This window comes from Triticum aestivum, chromosome 3A (genome assembly GCF_018294505.1).
Source record: "Triticum aestivum cultivar Chinese Spring chromosome 3A, IWGSC CS RefSeq v2.1, whole genome shotgun sequence".
Classification (NCBI taxonomy): domain Eukaryota; kingdom Viridiplantae; phylum Streptophyta; class Magnoliopsida; order Poales; family Poaceae; genus Triticum; species Triticum aestivum.
The window spans coordinates 66,584,853-66,602,937 of record NC_057800.1 but is presented as its reverse complement, the minus strand read 5'-3'; the positions used below and the strand labels follow the sequence as shown (position 1 = coordinate 66,602,937).

Here is an 18,085-nt window from a genome sequence, read left to right as displayed (position 1 = left end):
TGATACGGTTCTTCGTTAGGGTAATCACGGTAATCCTCGGAGACAGAACCTGCCGCAGAGAGCACCGATACACAAACATTACCAAACAGTATGCAAGAATATGATGCATGCATGAGACATGGCAAAATGAGTGTATTGGGCTAATGCAACTAAAACCAGAAGGGTTTGAACAAATTTGAATCAAGGATTCAAATTTCAAATTCAAATATGGCCTTTTAAAGTGCTTTTCCTTGTTCTGCTTAAAACATCAATTTAACTTGTTTGATCATGCATGAAAATAGTACAGATGGATAGATTGGATTTTTCTGATCATTTTTCATATATAATTTGTCCAATTTGGAGTTACAGAATAAAAGTTATGAATTTTTGAAGTTTAAATAATATTCTGGAATTTCCTGATTTAAATTAAATCCAGAAATTATAGTTATTGCGCCAGCATGACGTCAGCATGACGTCAGTGGTCAACTGCGGCTGGCTGGAGTCAAACCTGACGTGTGGGGCCCACACGTCAGTGACAGGGGGGGTTAAACAGGGTTAAATTAATTCTAATTACTAATTAGTGGCGCTGGGGCCCACTGGTCAGTGTCAGGGGTTAACTAACAGTGGTTAGCGCTAATCTAACCATCTGACCGACAGGGCCCACGCGTCAGTGACCCTGGGGGGTCAAACCTCAGGTCGGACAGGTCAAACCCCACCGGCGACATGACGCCGGCGAGGCCCGAGACGGCGGCGAAAGTGCTTTTTGCCATTCCGGCAATCAAATGGACGGCGGAAGGCATCTACGTGTTGCTGAGGTTGAGCCGCGACTATTGGTGGTGGTGGTTGGGCTCGGGGTGGCCGGAGTTGACGGCGGCGAGCTCGGCTGCGGCTGCCGGAGTTCGGGTGCGGTCGGAATCGACGTTGCAGGGGGCTTGGGGAGGCGTTAGTGCGCGCTGCGTGCTCCTGGTGAGGTGGGGAGCACGATAGTGCGCTCAGTTGGGTGCTACGGTGACCGTGGCCACGACGGCGACATCGCCGGCGGCGTGGAGCTCTCGGCCAAGGTGGGGCTAGGGCCTAGAGGTCGGGAGAGACCAGGGGAGAAGGGGGAAACGATCCGGGGCTCACCGCGGGGCTGCAGAGGTGGTTAGCGGGCTCGGGGACGCGCTGGAGACGACGAATTCGACGGCGACGATGATCGGAGCCTGAAGAGGGGAACGGCGACGTGGCGGCGATGCAGGGCTTCCGGGGAGCTGTGGAGCGGTGGGGAGGAAGAGGGAGTCGAGGCGGAGCTCCTGAGCTAGTCGGGGGAGCGAGGGGTGGTCGGAGACGGCGGCTATGGCGAACGGCGGCGACGGTGGTGTTCGGCCGTGAGAGAGAGAGGGAGAGAGCAGCACGGGAGAGAGAGGGGGATAAGGCCAGGGGATCGGGGCGGCACCGAGAAGAAGCGCCGCGGCGTCGCGCTGGCGGGGGAGGCAGGCAGACGGGCTGGTGGCGTGGCGCTCCGGCCGTGCGCGCGTGCCGGCCACACGCCTGGCCGACTGGCGCCAGGAGGACGACGGCGGTGGTGGGCTGGGCTGGCTTGCTGGGCCGGCCAGCTGGCTGGGCCGCACAGGGAAGTTTTTCCCTTTTTTTCTGTTTCTGTTTTTATTTAATATATCTGCAACTTTGTTGAATTTAATAAAATACCTAGGCAAGTTCAAAAATCACCAAACTATTCCTGGCCCATAGTTGGATTATTTCCAACATGAAACATTTTAGTTTGGAGATATTTGAGCATTTAAATATTTTATATTATTTTAAATGCCCAAATTCAAATATTTATGATTTAATTCAAAAACCCTAGGATGGCCTAGGAAAATGTGCACCATTTTTGGCAGAGGTTTTGAACCAAGACAAAAATGATGGGCATTTTAGAAGGGCATTTCAGGTTCATTGAAAAAATTATTTTAGTAACCCTAGTTGGTTTCAGAGGGGACTGGGGGTTCTGTCATCCCCATTTCAAGTTTCTGATGAAAGAATAAACATGATGCAACACTCTAATGCATGACTAGCTAGGGTGTGACATCAGAGAAGGAGGTTGACGAGGAGTAGTTTTTTATCTATCGTAGGAGGAGGATATAAACTATCTATGTATCGTTTTTATCTCTCGTTTATTTATCTATGCCTATAGTATCACACGATGTTGAATGTGTATCGGGTCGGAGTAGAAGAAGAAGAAATATAACGCGTCTGCTAGAGCGGCGCGCGCGCAATATTTTACAGCGGACGTTGGAGCCAGCGCACAGCGGCGCGTACAAACTGGCTACAGAGACGTTGTAAACGCTTTTTTAGCGTGCCACGCGTTGCGCGCCTTGTTGGAGATGTTTTTACTGTATCTTTGCTTAGTCCTTGGTAATAATATATAGATCTAACTTTCCTCACAAAACAGTAGCATATACTATTTTCTTCGTCTCAAAATAAGTGTCTTAACTTTGTATTAGTTTTGATATAAAATTGTACTAAGACTGAGACATTTATTTAGGGACAGAGGGTGTACTTGGAAAGAAGCGGTTGGTTTTCGTTGTTCCATGCCAAAGCATGTATTCCATTTCCACGCTACTCCAATATGAGATGAGTCCATCTTTCTCCGCTTCCGTTCTTCAGTGCAGAAACCGCCTGGGTCAACACCAGATAAGAGGCGTGACATAAGGCAGCGGATCACTCGCCCTCAAGCTCTTCTTAGTTCTTACTGAAGTCCAGTGAAGAGGAGCAGCAGCAGTGGGCATGTCACCGGCGACGGCGAGAGGCGGTGCCCAGGAGGACCAGGCCGGCGAAGCCGGCGTGGACAAGGACGGCGCCGCCGAGGGAGGGAAGGGCACGTGGAGGCACGCGGCGGTCCACGTGGCGACGACGATCGCCACGCCGGCAGCCTACGCTCCCTTGCCCTTTGCCCTCGCATCCTTGGGCTGGCCTCTGGGTAAATTTTCACAAACCGATGTGCTATTAACAATCGCCATACTGTTTATTTACCGTACGGTGTAAATTCTCTGGTTGGTTATTTTTTGATCGGGTGATTAGCGGCTCTGTTTTTCCCACAGGTGTTTGCAGTTTGGTGATAGGGACGCTGGTCACCTGGTGTTCTAGCCTGGCCGTTGCCTCGCTGTGGCAGTGGAACGGGGAGAAGCACACCAGCTACCGGCTGCTCGCACAAAGCATATTTGGTCAGTGCAATTTTCCTCCAACAAATAGTAGTTCTTACCATCTGACGAATACTGTAACTGCAGAAACCTTTTTTATTGTTGCAAAAGAAAGTTGCTGAGAGAAATGCTCTTTTGATCATTTAACTGCAATTCTCGTCAATGGTGCACTTATGATTCAACATCGACTGTTAAGTGTTAACAGCACAATAGTTGGTGAAAATTTACCTTGAGAGTGACTCTGTACTTTGTTGATCAGGTCCATGGGGCTACTGGTATGTGTCGTTCTTCCAGCAAGTGGCGTCGGTTGGCAACAACATTGCGATCCAGATTGCGGCCGGCAGCAGCCTCAAGGCCGTCTACAAGCACTACTACGCCGCCGACCATGGCGCGATGACGCTGCAGCACTTCATCCTCCTCTTCGGCGCGTTCGAGCTGTTTCTCTCGCAGCTTCCCGACATCCATTCGCTCCGGTGGGTGAATGCTACCTGCACTGCGTCCACCATTGGGTTTGCCGGGACAGCCATCGGTGTCACGATATACGATGGTAAAATTCAGTAAATTTTCATCATAAAGTACTGAAATTGCTGAAGATATGAAACAATCTGACAGCATCCTCTGCTGGCTACCGCACTACCGCAGGATATCGGGTTGACCGAAATGATGTTGGCTACAGCCTGCAAGGAAGCACCGGAACTAAGGTCTTCAGAGGTTTCAATGCACTGGGCACAATAGCCTTCTCATTTGGTGATGCAATGCTGCCAGAAATCCAGGTGCCCACCTGAAAATTCAGTTGATGTATCGATGAATTAAGTGTACAATCAATCATTCCTTGTGTAAAACTGGCTGAAATGCAGAGCACCGTGCGAGAACCGGCGACGACAAACATGTACAAGGGTGTCTCGACGGCGTACACATTGATCGTCGTGTCCTACTGGACACTGGCATTCAGTGGCTATTGGGCATTTGGCTCTGAAGTCCAGCCATACATCTTGTCCTCCCTGACTGTCCCAAGATGGGCAATTGTAATGGCAAACATATTTGCAGTCATTCAGATCACAGGTTGCTTTCAGGTAACTGTAACTTATGGCAAACGTGCTACTTCCATCAGAAGTTTCTTGGCAACCATCCAGTAACTAACTGTACCTCTTCTTCACAAAGATATACTGCAGGCCGACATACGCGCACTTTGAAGAGCGCATTCAGGCGAAGAACACGGCGTACAGAGCATGGCTGTGGCGACTGATGTACACCTCTGCATACATGGCGACGATCACCCTTGTTGCTGCCGCAATGCCATTCTTTGGGGACTTTGTATCAGTTTGTGGAGCGGTTGGGTTCACCCCACTGGACTTTGTGCTGCCTGCATTGGCATTTCTCAAGGCCGGGAAGCTGCCCAAAAACCTGGGCCTGCGGCGTACTGTCAAGGCCCTTTGCTGCTCCGGCGCCGTCTTGTTCTCTGTCATCGGAGTTCTTGCGTGCACTGGCGCCATCAGAGCAATTGCGCTCGATGTCAAGACCTACAAGTTCTTCCATGACATGTGATCATAGTTAAGTTATATCAGGTTGCTCTGTGCATCAGTTCATTTAGATGTAGGTTTGTTTGTGCCAGTGTTAGATGCCAGGTAGTAATATGCAATGTCATATACAATAGTACATGGGGACTCATTTTGTAAGTTGAGTCACATTTTTGAAACATATATAGGATCAGAATCAAAACACAGACATCTCAGACATCTCAGACTTCGATGACCACAGAAATCGACTTACAATTCATGAAAAAAGATATCAAGAAAGCAACGAATAAGCATACCACTGTAATAGAAGAACCTAGAGCAAAGCATACATGATGGATGCTGTCATATAAATCATGACATCATACATAACAATAGTGCATTTCCTTCTAAACACAAAGTGTAGGACTAGGACACATTAAATTTCGTCAAGAATTGATTCTCATATTGAACTGAGCATTCTAAGGTCCGACAACCTAGTGGTGTGAAATCTGTCTTCTGCAAACTCCTCTGACAATTTCAGGTCAATGCCTGCAACAGCATTGACACCGAACCTTTTCACCCTGTCACTGAGAAGAACTGTTATTATAGAGTCTGAGATATGGCTGGGTGCACCAGAAACAACCTTGAAGAGGGCCTCTCTCGGCAAAATCGGCTGTGCGGTCGGTACTTACTACCATGCCAAGGTAGTAGATGAGAACTTCATTCATGTAGCCATGTGCATGTTCTGGAGTTTCCTCTGCTGTTCAATTGATGCTGGTCAACAGCCTAAATTCATCAATCTTAGAATTGGCCAAGGTTTGTGAGGTGAATGAGGAGAAAGGTTTCATGTGAATTTGTGTCTTACTCATATAAAATTGGGCTGCTGCAAATGGTTTCAAATAAATTAAATTAAATCATACCAGCTGGAAAACATTTTGAAAACTGCCACTTTCCTGGTCCCAAATGTCACTACTGCTAAATTTGGTCTAAATATCATGGTCAAGTGTCGAGACAGACACCTCCCTTTAATATTAGGTAGAGACAGATATTAAGTTAGAGATGTGAAAGTGTCGAGAGAGACACCTCACTTTAATATTAGGTTAGGTAGAGATGTGAAACACATCTTTTACTTTTGTTAGGTATAAATTCAAGTTCTTTACACCCATGTAAATTTTCATAGCAAAAGAGCACTGAAACTTTTTTTTGTGCACAGGGTGCAAAATAACCATCTCCCATGAAAGTTTACAAACGCAAAACAGACAGTGTTCTTTCTGTAATATTTTGACACTCAGAAATTGTTTTCACCCAAGAGTGCACCATTGAATTACTCTGCTACTTCACCACATAACTGAATCTTCTTCGCATTCTAGAAACGCAACTTGTTTCGTCTTACTAATGCTTTTGAGAAACACAACCAGCTTGAAACTGTTGTCAAAATCAAGAAAGATGCCAAAATCAAGAGCGTCTTTAGCTGGCTACGACATCGATTTCAGATTTATTGAAGTAATATACAAGCACAGGTTCCTGAACTAAGACCATCTATGTACAGTAACCATGAGCACTTGCAACAGCAATGGACTCAAATGGATGATTTATTCAGAGAACAGTAACATCTATTCAGAACTTCCACATGACATCATTAAGCTGGATGAGGATCTTGTGGAGACCTGATGTGTCACTGGGGATTTGGTGGGCGGCTATTCGCGGCGGAAACCCTAGAACCCCACTCAAGAAGCTCTTTACTAGTGTCATCCTTGTGCACAATTACCTCTATAAAGCACAGGCTGTCCTTGTTGGGTCCTAGGGATGCCTCAATTGCCTTCTTCAGTTCCTCCTCTGTTCGGACCTACAGACACAAAGGTGAAATGTCATTGCAATGCAGTACTTTTTAAATATTTTGAAATATATTCAGGTGGGGAGTCTTTCCCCCGGGTGACAGTTTCAAAAAACCTTTCTAAATTGTTTTAGCCGTATAAATAAATATATATTACAACTGTAACACCAACCTTGGCCGTATAGCACTTGCCCTCGCCATTATGGAATGCTTCCACCACGCCGGTGTAGTTCCAATTCTTGATGACGTTGTAAGGGCCGTCATGGATCTCCACCTCAATGGTGTAACCCCCGTTGTTTATGAGAAAGATGATGTTGTTCTGTTCCCACCGGAGCATCGTCGACACTTCTTGTGCCGTCACCTATATACCAGCTCAATTAAATCTTTCTTAGCCACATATTTTGATAGAGCTTTACATTTAATAGTATAGGATAGAACGATTGGTGATTCTGATTTTTTTCATACCTGAAAGCTGCCATCTCCAATGAAGGAAATGACTCGCTTACCCTTAGCAGCCTGCGCATATCCCAGAGTTGCACCCACAGCCCAACCAATTGATCCATATTGCATCTGAAATTCATACCTGCCAAAAGAAAATGGTGTTTAATTAAACATAAACCGAACAGTATACGTCCTACTTACTGACACAAACAAGGCTTGTCAGTTGTTACCAATGTGAAATTAGTCTAGACTTCTATCATTCATTTTCGAGACTCTTGCATGAAACCAGCTGATAATATGGTCTCACTAATCGGTGACACGTCACGGGTTATTTTATCGAAGTTCAAACTACTATGAGGCATTTTATCAAATTCTCCCGGATAAATAATCAATTTGCAAAACAATCAGAACAAAATATCTTGATATAATCCAACTATACCTATTACCTAAATTAAAAATACTAAAAGAACGGATGTGACCAACAACCAATACGTGAAGTTTAAAAAAACTCAGACCGAAGTTAGAGGACTGAAACATTTCAGGGGAGCTTACCCACAGCCTTCTGGCAGTTTCAGCTTCTGGCAGTTAAACCATGAGTCCCCAGTCTCTGCTATAACAGCTGAGTCGCCAGACAGCATTTTCTGAATATGCTTGAAAAGTACATTCACTCTCAAAGGCTCTCCAGGCGCAGAGGAAAGGGGTTCGCCCTGAGGCACAAAAATCCGACTGTAGTTGTCGTAGGCAGCTGTGTTCTTCTTCAGCCGGGTTCCAAGTGCATGCAGGAAGTCCTTCATCAGAACACACCCAAATGCAGGCCCGTTCCCAATCACCACTCGGTCTGGCTGGACAATGATGGCCTTCTCCTTCTTGAGAAGAAGTGAGTACCCAACCGAGCTGTAGTCGTTAAATATCGGGCCGGCAAACAAATAGGCATCAGCTGACTCCACAATCTCAGCACAGAACGGAGAGCTGACAGCACCCCAGTATGTGCCAATAAATCTAGAATGGTGCTCTGGCACAAGCCCCTTTGCAGAAGGCATCGCTGCAACCGGATAACCGCATGCATCAGCCAGCTCTACGAAGGCCTCGCATGCTTTGGCCACCCTCATCTTTGGTCCGCCAACAAGAACCGGCTTGACTGATTTGTTCAGAAAAGCCGCAGCGGTCTCCACTGCTGCTTCCAAGGTCATCTGGTTTGACAGTCTGACAAATGAACAGTTCATCAACATCAGTGATACCGAGCCAACTGCCATCTCATCGTCATTATGCCCATACAGGGAGCATGCCAACTTACTTTGGGGAGAGAAAGAAAGGGACAGGATGGCGGCTAAAGGTAGGATGCGGGATCGATGGGAGGTTGCAGCTGATGCTGATGTAAACAGGCTTGCTCTCCTTCAGTGCAGTGGAAATGGCAGTGTCAATCTGTTCATGTGCATCCTCCAAGTTGTTCACCACAGCCTGCAATTTATGAAATGAGGTCATATCATAGAAAAAAATAAAATAAAAATCGCAATGCTCATATAGATATCTTGCCTTTTCACTTTTAAATTAAATTCACAATACCAAGCATACATATCATCTGCGGAAGGTGAAGGTTTAGTCTCCTCTTAACCTTCTATGTAGTCACACATGTTCATTTAATTTCCCGTATATGAACGCTTTATTTCCTCATTCTGTTAATATACAAATTTATGCGTGTACAGTGAAATCATTCTTGCAGTTTAATTGTCTTACAGAATTATCATATTATTCATATACGCCATCCAAACTAACTTAGAAGTACAAAAGTAATGGATAATCAAGCGAGAGATACAACTGATGCACCAAGCACTGTAATGGACTAAAAGTTATGCTTGAAGTTGTTAAGCATAGTAGCTACTCACGCATGACAATAGTCCAAGTCAGAAGACAGAAGGAATTTTCCTCCGAAAATGGGGGTAGTTTCCCTGTTTCTATATTGGAGAATCCTATTTCTGAACAAATAAGCCAATAAGTGTAAAATCTACTCCCTCTGTTCCTAAATGTAAGGTGTTTTGGCACTTTAAATTAAACTGCCAAAATGTCATACATTTAGGAACAGAGGGATACATTGTTCTAGAAAGCCTGATTTTAGTTTGGAGCAAACAGCATGTCCAGCAATGAATCTGGTGATCTCCACAGCCAAGGATTTTACATGCACCCCATAGTCAATAACTCAATATTCAGAGAACAAATTTATCTCAGAAAAAGAGATTTTTCATAGTTACAGTATAAACAAAATCATCAATCCCTAAGCTCAAAAAAGCATAAACGGATCCTATCAAGCTTTACGGATTTTAGCATCGCGGTGACCTGGCAATACAGAAAGAAATTATGTCTCAATATTGCAAATTGTATAATAGTAATACTGTTGGATTGAACATTGGAATCAACTGTTTAGACAGACAGTGCTAGAACTGCAGCAGAGCCATTCCCTGAAAAAACAACTAAACCCCAAAACCCAGACTACAGGACATGGAGGAACAATCAGAAAATATCACAAACTGAACATGTCACAAAGGGAATTGCGAATTAGACCACAGATCCAGTCCATTGACCAAACAGAAACTAAAATAATTTTTTAACCTAAAATCTAAGCAGTGCCAAAATCCCTAACAAAATCAGAGCATTTCGTCTTGAGGAACGACATTAAAACTGAACAACAGAGACGTACCTGATAACAGGTGACGTTCTGGAAGCAGCGGAGTTCCTGCGTGAAATCGGGGATGCCGATGGTGTGGTGGAGGATCCGGTTGCTGCCGTAGTCGTTGCTGTTGGGGCCCCCGACGATGCAGATGACGGGGAGGTTCTCGCTGAAGGCGCCGGCGACGGCGTTGATGGCGCTGAGCCCGCCGACGGTGAAGGTGACCGCGCAGGCGCCGACCCCGCCGTCGCGCGCGCGGGCGTAGCCGTCGGCGGCGTAGGCGGCGTTGAGCTCGTTGCAGCACCCCACGAGCCGCACCCCGCCGCCGGACGGCTGCTCCGCCTCCAGCTCGTCGAGGAGCGTCAGGTTGAAGTCCCCCGGCACGGTGAAGACCTCGCGCGCGCCGACCTCGGCCAGGCGGCGCGCGAGGTGGCGCCCCAGCGTGGCCTCCCGCGGCAGAGCGGCCGCGGAGGGCGGCGCCGCGGCGTCCGCCGGGGAAGGAATCGAGCCGATGTCCATGGCGAGGGCAGGGAGGACGGCAGTTCGCGCGGAGGTTCTTCCTGGCCGCGGCGGAGGAGGGGAGAAGGTTCGTGCTTGGAAAAGTCGGCTGATTGGCGCTCGTGATGTAGGCGTCGGACAGTTGGAGGCTAGTGGCGAGGCGACACATCGCCGGGCAGCGCAGGCGGGCGGCTTCTAGACGGAGGGAACAAGTGGCGCGTGGCTCCATTTTATTCCTTTCATTCGAGAAAAGGGCAAAGGTCCAACTTTTAGAAATTAAAGACCCAAACCTTCACGGCGGCTAAACAATGGACTAATTTATGAAATCACCAGTCAAGCTCTCCTTGCAAAAATCACATCCCCGCCTTCTCTGATTTGACAACAAACGACCCATGCATTGCATATGGTTCAGTTTTCGCAGCATGAAAGTTTCTCATTTTTTTAGATTCGTTCTTCAAAATGTTTTATCTTTTGAATCGTGTGTCAAATACCAAACTACTTGGATTTTGTGTGTTGAGATCTTCAAAATTAGATCCCTGACGACCATGAGGTGGGAAAAGGTAGGGTGGATCCGCATGACGTTTCCATGAAGAAAAATGGCATCCTAGGGTGTTGTCGCCATCGCGGCTGGCATGAACCGACCTAGGAATTATCCCAATCCGAATTCCCACCTCCCGCTCCGTCCCAACCCGGTAACCGGCTAGCAGCATGGCAATGTCCGGTAAGACAGAGTGCACGCAACATGTGTTGGAGGAAGAAGCAGCTCGACGTCCTTGGCCGCCGGGGTAGCAAGCCGCGGCACCAACACGCCGGTGAATCGCCGGCCATCCGATCTGATTCCTGGCAACCCACCCGCCCCACTGTGCCACCGGACGGGGAGGCCATCCCAGGAGGCTGCCGACCCTGATCCAGGGCACTCCGCCCCATATCGGGAAGGGCTGCACCAGCCCTGACACCAAGGTCACCGTTGGGACACCGTCGTTGTCCATCAAGGCGCCTTGGTCCAAATCGGCACCGCCATGATCCAGATCGGTGCCGCACCCCCCCGAGATGGGGTGTCCCGCGCCACCCAAAGACCCGAGAAGGGGGGCAGTACCTCTGCCGACGCAGACCACGGGTGGCGAAGGAGGGAGGAAGGGGAAGGCGGGGAGAATTGGCGGATGTGGCTGGGGCCCCTCGGCCGCCCGCATGGGAGGCGACGGAGGGGAGGGAAGGGAAGGGGCGACGACACGTGTGTACTCTTATTACTAATATAATGCCTATCTTTTGCTTTTGGAAAGCACAACAACCCTGAAACTTCTGTCAATTCAAATAACTCAAAGAAAGATGCCGAAACCAAGAGCGTCTGTACCTGACCACAACATCGATTTCAGATTTATTTAGGTAATACAAGTACCAGTTCCTGAACTGAGAACACCAGCGTACAGTAACCATGAGCACTTGCGGCAGCAGTGGACTCAAATGGAGGATTTATTCAGAGTTCAGTACATGTGAACTTTCACATGACCTCATTAAGCTGGATGAGCATCTTGTAGAGACCTGGTGTGTTCACTGAGGATTCGGCGGGCGGCTATTTGCGGCGAAAAGCCTAGCTCCCCACACAAGAAGCTCCTTGCTAGTGTCATCCTTGTGCACAATTACCTCTATAAAGCACAGGCTGTCCTTGTGAGGTCCTAGGGATGCCTCAATTGCCTCCTCCAGTTCCTCTTCCGTTCGAACCTATACAGACACAAATGTGCAATGTCATTGCAATGCGGTGTTTTGAAATATCTTTTAACCATATAAATACATCATGCAATAAATTGCGTCACCAACCTTTGCAGTATAAGAGTTTCCCTCGCCATTATGAAATGCTTCCACCAAGCCGGTGTAGTTCCAATTCTTGATGACGTTGTAAGGACCATCATGGATCTTCACCTCGATGGTGTAACCCCCGTTGTTTATGAGGAAGATGATGTTGTTCCCCACCTGAGCATCGTCGACACTTCTTGTGCCGTCACCTATATACCAGTCCAATGAAAAATATTGGTAGCTACATATTTTGATAATACGCTTTAATTATAAAATAAGGTAGAACGTTTGGCGATTCTGAATTTTTTTTTGTACCTGAAAGCTGCCATCCCCAATGAGAGAAATGACTCGCTTATCCTTAGCAGCCTGCGCATATCCCATAGTAGCCCCGACCGACCAACCAATTGATCCATATTGCAGCTGACATTCATACCTGCCAATAGAAATGGTGTTAAATTGAAAATAAACCGAACGGAGTACATCCTACCTATTGACACACGCATCGCTTGTGAGTTGTCACCAGTGTAAAAAAATAGTCTAGATTTCTATCATTCATTTTGAAATGTGCTAAGACTCTTGCATGAAACCAACTGATAATATGGCCCCACCAACCGGTGACACATCACTGGTTATTTGAATCAAAGTTCAAACTACTATGAGGCATTTTATAAAATTTTCGCAGACAAGCAATGAATTTGCAAAATATCAAAACAAAATATATAATCCCAGTATTCAAAATATACCTAAATCAGAAATACTAAGAGAACGTGTGTGACAAACAACAAATGCGGGGAGTTTCAAAGAACTCATAGACCGAAGTTAGAGCTCTAAACCGCTTGGTATGAGCGGTTCGCTATCATAAAAAACAATCAACAACAGAAGTTAGAGCTTTGAAATATTTCAGGGGAGCTTACCCACAGCCTTCTGGTAGTTTTAGCTTCTGGCAGTTAAACCATGAGTCCCCGGTCTCTGCTATAACAGCCGAGTTGCCAGACAACATTTTCTGAATATGCTTGAAAAACACATTCACTCTCAAAGGCTCTCCAGGCTCAGAGGGACGGGGTTCGCCGTCAGGCACAAAAATCCGGCTATGTATCTCGCACGCAGCCGTGTTCTTCTTGAGCCGGGTAGCAAGTGCACGCAAGAAGTCCTTCATCAGAACACACCCAAATGCAGGCCCATTCCCAATCACCACTCGGTCCGGCTGCACAATGATGGCCTTCTCATTATTGAGAAGAAGTGAGTATCCAACCGAGGTGTGGTCGTTGAATATCGGGCCAGCAAACAAATAGGCATCAGCTGACTCCACAATCTCTCCACAGAATGGAGTGCTCACAACACCCCAGTATGTGCCGATGAATCTAGGGTGGTGCTCTGGTACAAGCCCCTTGGCAGAAGGCATCACCGCGAACGGGTAACCGCATGCATCGGCTAGCTCTACGAAGGCTTTGCGTGCTTTGGCCATCCTCATCTTCGCTCCCCCAACAAGGACCGGCTTGACCGATTTGTTCAAGAAAGCCGCAGCGGCTTCCACCGCTGCTTCCAGGCTCATCTGGTTTGACAGTCTAAGAAATGAAAAATTCATCCACATTAGTAAAAAAATCCTGTTGCCATCATTCTTATGCGTGTCGAAGGAAAATGCCGACTTGCCTTGGGGAGAGAAAGAAAGGTACATGATGGCCGCTAAAGGTGGGATGAGGGATTGAAGGGAGGTCGCAGCTAATGCTGATGTAAACAGGTTTGCTCTCCTTCAGTGCAGTGGAGATGGCAGTGTCAATCTGTTCATGTGCATCCTCCAAGTTGTTCACCACTGCCTGCAATTTATGAAATGAGGTCATATCATATCAAAATACGAAAACATCACAGTGCTCATTCAGATATGTTCCTTTTCCCACGGAAATCCAATTTGGCTCCCGAGAGCACGTGCTCCTGCGCACAAAAAATGATTTATGAAATGTCAAAAAATCCCAACAATCTTTTTACGCATTCATAGTCACATCCAAATGCTACCTGCAAAGTTATAGGCAAAAAAGTTAAACATTTTCGCTTGTGCAAAAAAAAATTGAACACCAAATGTTACCCCAAATTTGCTTTTTCACCGACGAAACATTACTGCTCCGTTTTGCATGAAAATTGTCAAGCATGCTTGTGACACTAACACGAACATCCAAAAAAAATCAGATTAAAAAAAAAACATTTTACCACTTTTTTTTTTGATTTGTTGTTCATCCGGGAGCAAATGCTCCCACAGCCAAAACGCCTTCCGGGCTTCCCCCGGAAATCCAATTTGGCTCCCGGGAGCAAGCAAATGTTCCCGGGAGCGAGCAAATGCTCCCGGGAGCCAAAACGCTCCCCCTTCTTTACAAGAAAATGTTAACAGTTAATGTGTATCGGTATCAGAAAGCTTACTTCTAAATTTGCTGCAAATAACCCAGTTATGTCCAGAATACATGCACATATTCAGAGAACACAATTTTACATCAGAAAGAAATATTTTTCATAATTAAAGTACAGATCAAATTGTCAATCCTAATTGCATGCCCTAGAAAGACTGACATATGTACATTCCTATCAGGCTCTACAAATTTTAGCATCTCGTTGAATTATGTCAGGAAGGATAATGAAAGATCAAGTTGCATAATAGTCCCTCCGTAACTTAATATAAGACGTTTTTCAACACTATGACAGTGTCAAAAAACTTCTTATATTAGATCTATAAAAAAAACTTCTTATATTAAGTTACGGAGGGAGTAATACTGTTGTGCTGATTGACTTAACACTAGAATAACCTTTATTAGGCCGAAAATGCTAAAACTGCAGAAGAGCAATTCTTAGGCACATCCCTGACAAAGTGACAATTCCAACTAAACCTAATACTCCACAGGTTCAGACCACCGACCAAACTTTCCCCTAAAATCTAAGCAGTGCTAAAATTCCTAACAAAGTCATATTTATACTTACGAATTACTCCCTCCGTCCCAAAATAAGTGACTCAACTTTATACTAACATTGTACTACTAAAGTTAGTGCAAAGTCGAGTCACTTGATTTGTAAGATAAGAAATGAGAATAAAACTGAAACTCATCCTCTACTAGTCCACACACATCAAAGTTTCTCTCAGGCAGAAATATATCTGAATTTTTCTCTACGCTGCTGCGGATATTCTGCACTGCTGCGCGCGTACAGTGAGGAGTGAGCACAGGCATGTACTGTACCTGGTAGCAGGTGACGTTCTGGAAGCAGCGGAGCTCCTGCGAGAAATCGGGGAGGCCGATGGTGTGGTGCAGGATCCGGTTGCTGCCGTAGTCGTTGCTGTTGGGGCCCCCGGAGATGCACACGACGGGGAGGTTCTCGCTGAAGGCGCCGGCGACGGCGTTGATGGCGCTGAGCGCTCCGACGGTGAAGGTGACCACGCAGGCGCCGACCCCGCCGGCGCGCGCGCGGGCGTAGCCGTCGGCGGCGTAGGCTGCGTTGAGCTCGTTGCAGCACCCGACGAGCCGCACCCCGCCGCCGGACGGCTGCTCGGCCTCGAGCTCGTCGAGGAGCGTGAGGTTGAAGTCCCCCGGCACGGCGAAGACGTCGCGCGCGCCCACATCGGCCAGCCGCCGCGCGAGGTGGCGGCCCAGCGTGGCCTCCCGCGGCGTGGCGGCCGCCGCGTCGTCGTCCTGGGAAGGCACCGAGCCGATGTCCATGGCGAGGGTAGGGAGGGCGGCTTGCTGGCGGTTGGAGCGGTGGTTCTTCTTGGCCGCTGTGGGCGCTTGGCGCTGGTGATGTAGGCGCCGGACAGTTGGAGGCTAGTGGCGACACATCGCCGGGCATGGGCACGCGGCATAGGGAGGGGGAACAAGTGGCGCGTGCCTCCTTTTTTCTTTTTCTGGACAAAAGGCCAAAGGCCCAACTTTCATCGAATTCTCAACAGCCTGCATGAATTTAGTGAATTAGGCCTCTTCCAATACACGCTTGCTTAAATAAGGTGCTAAGCATATTTAAGAAGCTTAGCAACTAAAGTCCACAATGCATATCTGCTTAATATATTGTAGTTAAATATTTTTAAGTTCTTGATTTTATAAAAAAACAATTTTTTGAACAGTTTTTGAATTCACGAACTTTTAACAGTTTCCAAGCTTTTTTAATTACCAAATAGTTGTTGAATATTTTGGCTTTTTTAATGTTAAAAAAAGAAAGGAAAAAACCCACCCAGATCCGTACCCTAGGCTACAAAACATATTGATGAAAGCTAATGGGCCGGCCCACGCCTACGCCATCGAGCTGGGCCGAGTGAACCTAGCGACGCGGGATGTGAGCGATCGCTCGAATCTGCCGAAGTGAAAGAACCGGAGATCCCCTTCCGCCACCGGCGTTGAAGCGGCAGACAGAGGTGGAGGCGTATTCACAAGCTCACCGACGAAGTTTTGGGGGTAGAGTTTGCCCTGGTTCTATTTTTTTTAGAAAAGTAGGATGATCCCCGGCCTCTGCATCTGGGAGATGCATACGGCCACTTTATTGATTATTCTCGAGGACCTTACAAAGTATTACAACAATGTGTCTGAGTCCACCATCTTGGCAACATATGCCCCTACTCCTATCCAAAATGATGAAGGGATGCTAGCTGGGCCACTACCCAAACCACTCACCTAAGCCTAACATCAAAAGCCGGAAGCCGAAACTCATTTGGAAGCCCCAGCCGAGCCACATACCGGGTCTGGGGCACAATCCGATCAGACGCACTCGTGTGTCGTCGCCGCCATCTTCCACAGGTCTTCAGATCATATTGAGGCTTCTACCTTGTCTGCCCACTCAGCCATCGACGTCACCATGACGCCAGACAGCAACCTCCTCCTGCGCGAGCCCATCTCCGCGCATCGGGCGCCGAGTCTCCACAGCGCCATGCCATCGATCTCCGCCGCCATCCAATGTGTGAGATGAAACACCGCTCCACCATCCCTCCAGCCAGCACTTGCTCCAAGACGATGCCCCGAGAAGGGAAAGCGATAGAACACCATCATCATCCGATCCGAAAGACCCAGATCTGGGGTTTCCCCCTGAGCATCCCGAACCTGATGGTGCAGACTGCCGACGATGCCTCGACCATCGGCATTAGCTCCACCAGACGAGCGTCGCCTACGTCGCCGCAGCCTCCAAGATGAAACTGACCAGAATGCATATGTTGACACCGAACCGCCGCCACTTCCACCGCCGCTTGAGCAGCCCCCGAGCAACGCCTTCAGGAAGGAGCACGCCACTGTGGTGTCGTCGTCGCTTGGAACAGGGGGGTCTGAGGTTTTCACCTGAGCTCCTGGGAGGGGTGGAAGGAAGGAGGTCCTCTCCGAAGCCTCCAACGAGGGAAGCAACACCCAAAGGCACTGCCATCGGAGTGGCCGCCACGCCGGCCAAGAGATTCCCTCGGAACCCTTCCAGCCACCGGATCTGCAAGGCCAGCACCCAAGAACGGTGACCGAAGCCACCAAGGGCCGGATCCGCTGCAGATCGGAGTAGATCGGGGTCGAGGACGAACATCACCATGGCCACCAACATCCAGCGAGGATCCGCCGCCGCAGCAGAAGCCCACCACCTCCCCGCCATCCACATGGCCAGGGAAGTGGCCCACCTGTCCACGCCGGCGCCGCCCGCCGCCAAGCTACGCCGCGTGCCACCAGCCATGGCCGCCGCCATGGATCCGAGCCGCAGGCGGGCCGCCAGCCGCGGTGCCCCGCGGGAGAGGAGAGCTGCGCCACGGGGGGAAGGCCAACCCCAGCAGATCGGCTCTGGGGAAACCCTCCCGCGCGCCACCGCGTCGCTTGAAGCGGCCTCGCGCCGTGCACGCGGGCCCCTGCACAGCCGCGTCCAGGGCGCGCCGGAACCCCAGATCGGGTCCAACCCGCGCGCCGCCCACCTCGTGCCTCGCCGCGCCTCCATCTGCCGCTGCCTCGGAGACCAGGACCTGGCGCCCCGCCGCCGCCTTCCTTGGGGCCGGCCCGAGCTTCGCCGGGGGCGTCCTCTGGCGGCGGCAGGACGGCTGGGGGGAAGGGGAAGAGGGTGGCGGCGCTAGGGTTTTTTACCCCCGAGTCGCCAGATGAGGCGACGCCACCCTGGTCCTATTTGATCATTATGTTTTTGTCATTGATATGTTCGCTCGTGTTCAGAGCCTTTTCTATTTCACAAATTCTTGATAATAGGTTGTGGGCTATGGAGGTCTTTATATTCAATC

General features: G+C 48.6%; 2 protein-coding genes and 1 pseudogene across 2 annotated transcripts; 1 reads left to right on the top strand and 2 right to left on the bottom strand.

Moving 5' to 3' along the window:
• The first annotated feature begins 2,564 nt into the window (after positions 1 to 2,564).
• On the top strand, positions 2,565 to 4,887 carry LOC123057943 (GABA transporter 1). Its single transcript, XM_044480802.1, has 6 exons — positions 2,565 to 2,935; positions 3,057 to 3,179; positions 3,415 to 3,702; positions 3,798 to 3,928; positions 4,013 to 4,228; positions 4,317 to 4,887. The coding sequence occupies exons 1-6, from the start codon at positions 2,743 to 2,745 to the stop codon at positions 4,698 to 4,700; spliced, it is 1,335 nt and encodes a 444-aa protein (XP_044336737.1). The 5' UTR covers positions 2,565 to 2,742; the 3' UTR covers positions 4,701 to 4,887.
• A 1,076-nt stretch (positions 4,888 to 5,963) lies between these two features.
• LOC123060339 (pyruvate decarboxylase 1) lies at positions 5,964 to 10,247 on the bottom strand. Its single transcript, XM_044483019.1, has 6 exons — positions 9,619 to 10,247; positions 8,221 to 8,384; positions 7,479 to 8,129; positions 6,951 to 7,068; positions 6,658 to 6,846; positions 5,964 to 6,497 (listed from the first exon to the last, which is right to left on the bottom strand). Exons 1-6 carry the CDS (start codon positions 10,105 to 10,107, stop codon positions 6,327 to 6,329), a joined length of 1,782 nt encoding a protein of 593 aa, XP_044338954.1. The 5' UTR covers positions 10,108 to 10,247; the 3' UTR covers positions 5,964 to 6,326.
• Positions 10,248 to 11,421: 1,174 nt separating this feature from the next.
• LOC123057942 (pyruvate decarboxylase 1-like) lies at positions 11,422 to 15,629 on the bottom strand (annotated as a pseudogene).
• Positions 15,630 to 18,085: the final 2,456 nt, after the last annotated feature.

Coding starts and splice junctions, on each gene's coding strand:
- LOC123057943 (XM_044480802.1), top strand. CDS start 2,743: ATGTCACCGGCGACGGCGAGAGGCGGTGCCCAGGAGGACCAGGCCGGC. Junction 3,180..3,414: donor GCTCGCACAAAGCATATTTG/GTCAGTGCAATT, acceptor TTTGTTGATCAG/GTCCATGGGGCTACTGGTAT. Junction 4,229..4,316: donor AGATCACAGGTTGCTTTCAG/GTAACTGTAACT, acceptor TTCTTCACAAAG/ATATACTGCAGGCCGACATA.
- LOC123060339 (XM_044483019.1), bottom strand. CDS start 10,107: ATGGACATCGGCTCGATTCCTTCCCCGGCGGACGCCGCGGCGCCGCCC. Junction 8,130..8,220: donor CCTTTCTTTCTCTCCCCAAA/GTAAGTTGGCAT, acceptor TTCATTTGTCAG/ACTGTCAAACCAGATGACCT. Junction 6,498..6,657: donor GCAAGTGCTATACGGCCAAG/GTTGGTGTTACA, acceptor TTGTGTCTGTAG/GTCCGAACAGAGGAGGAACT.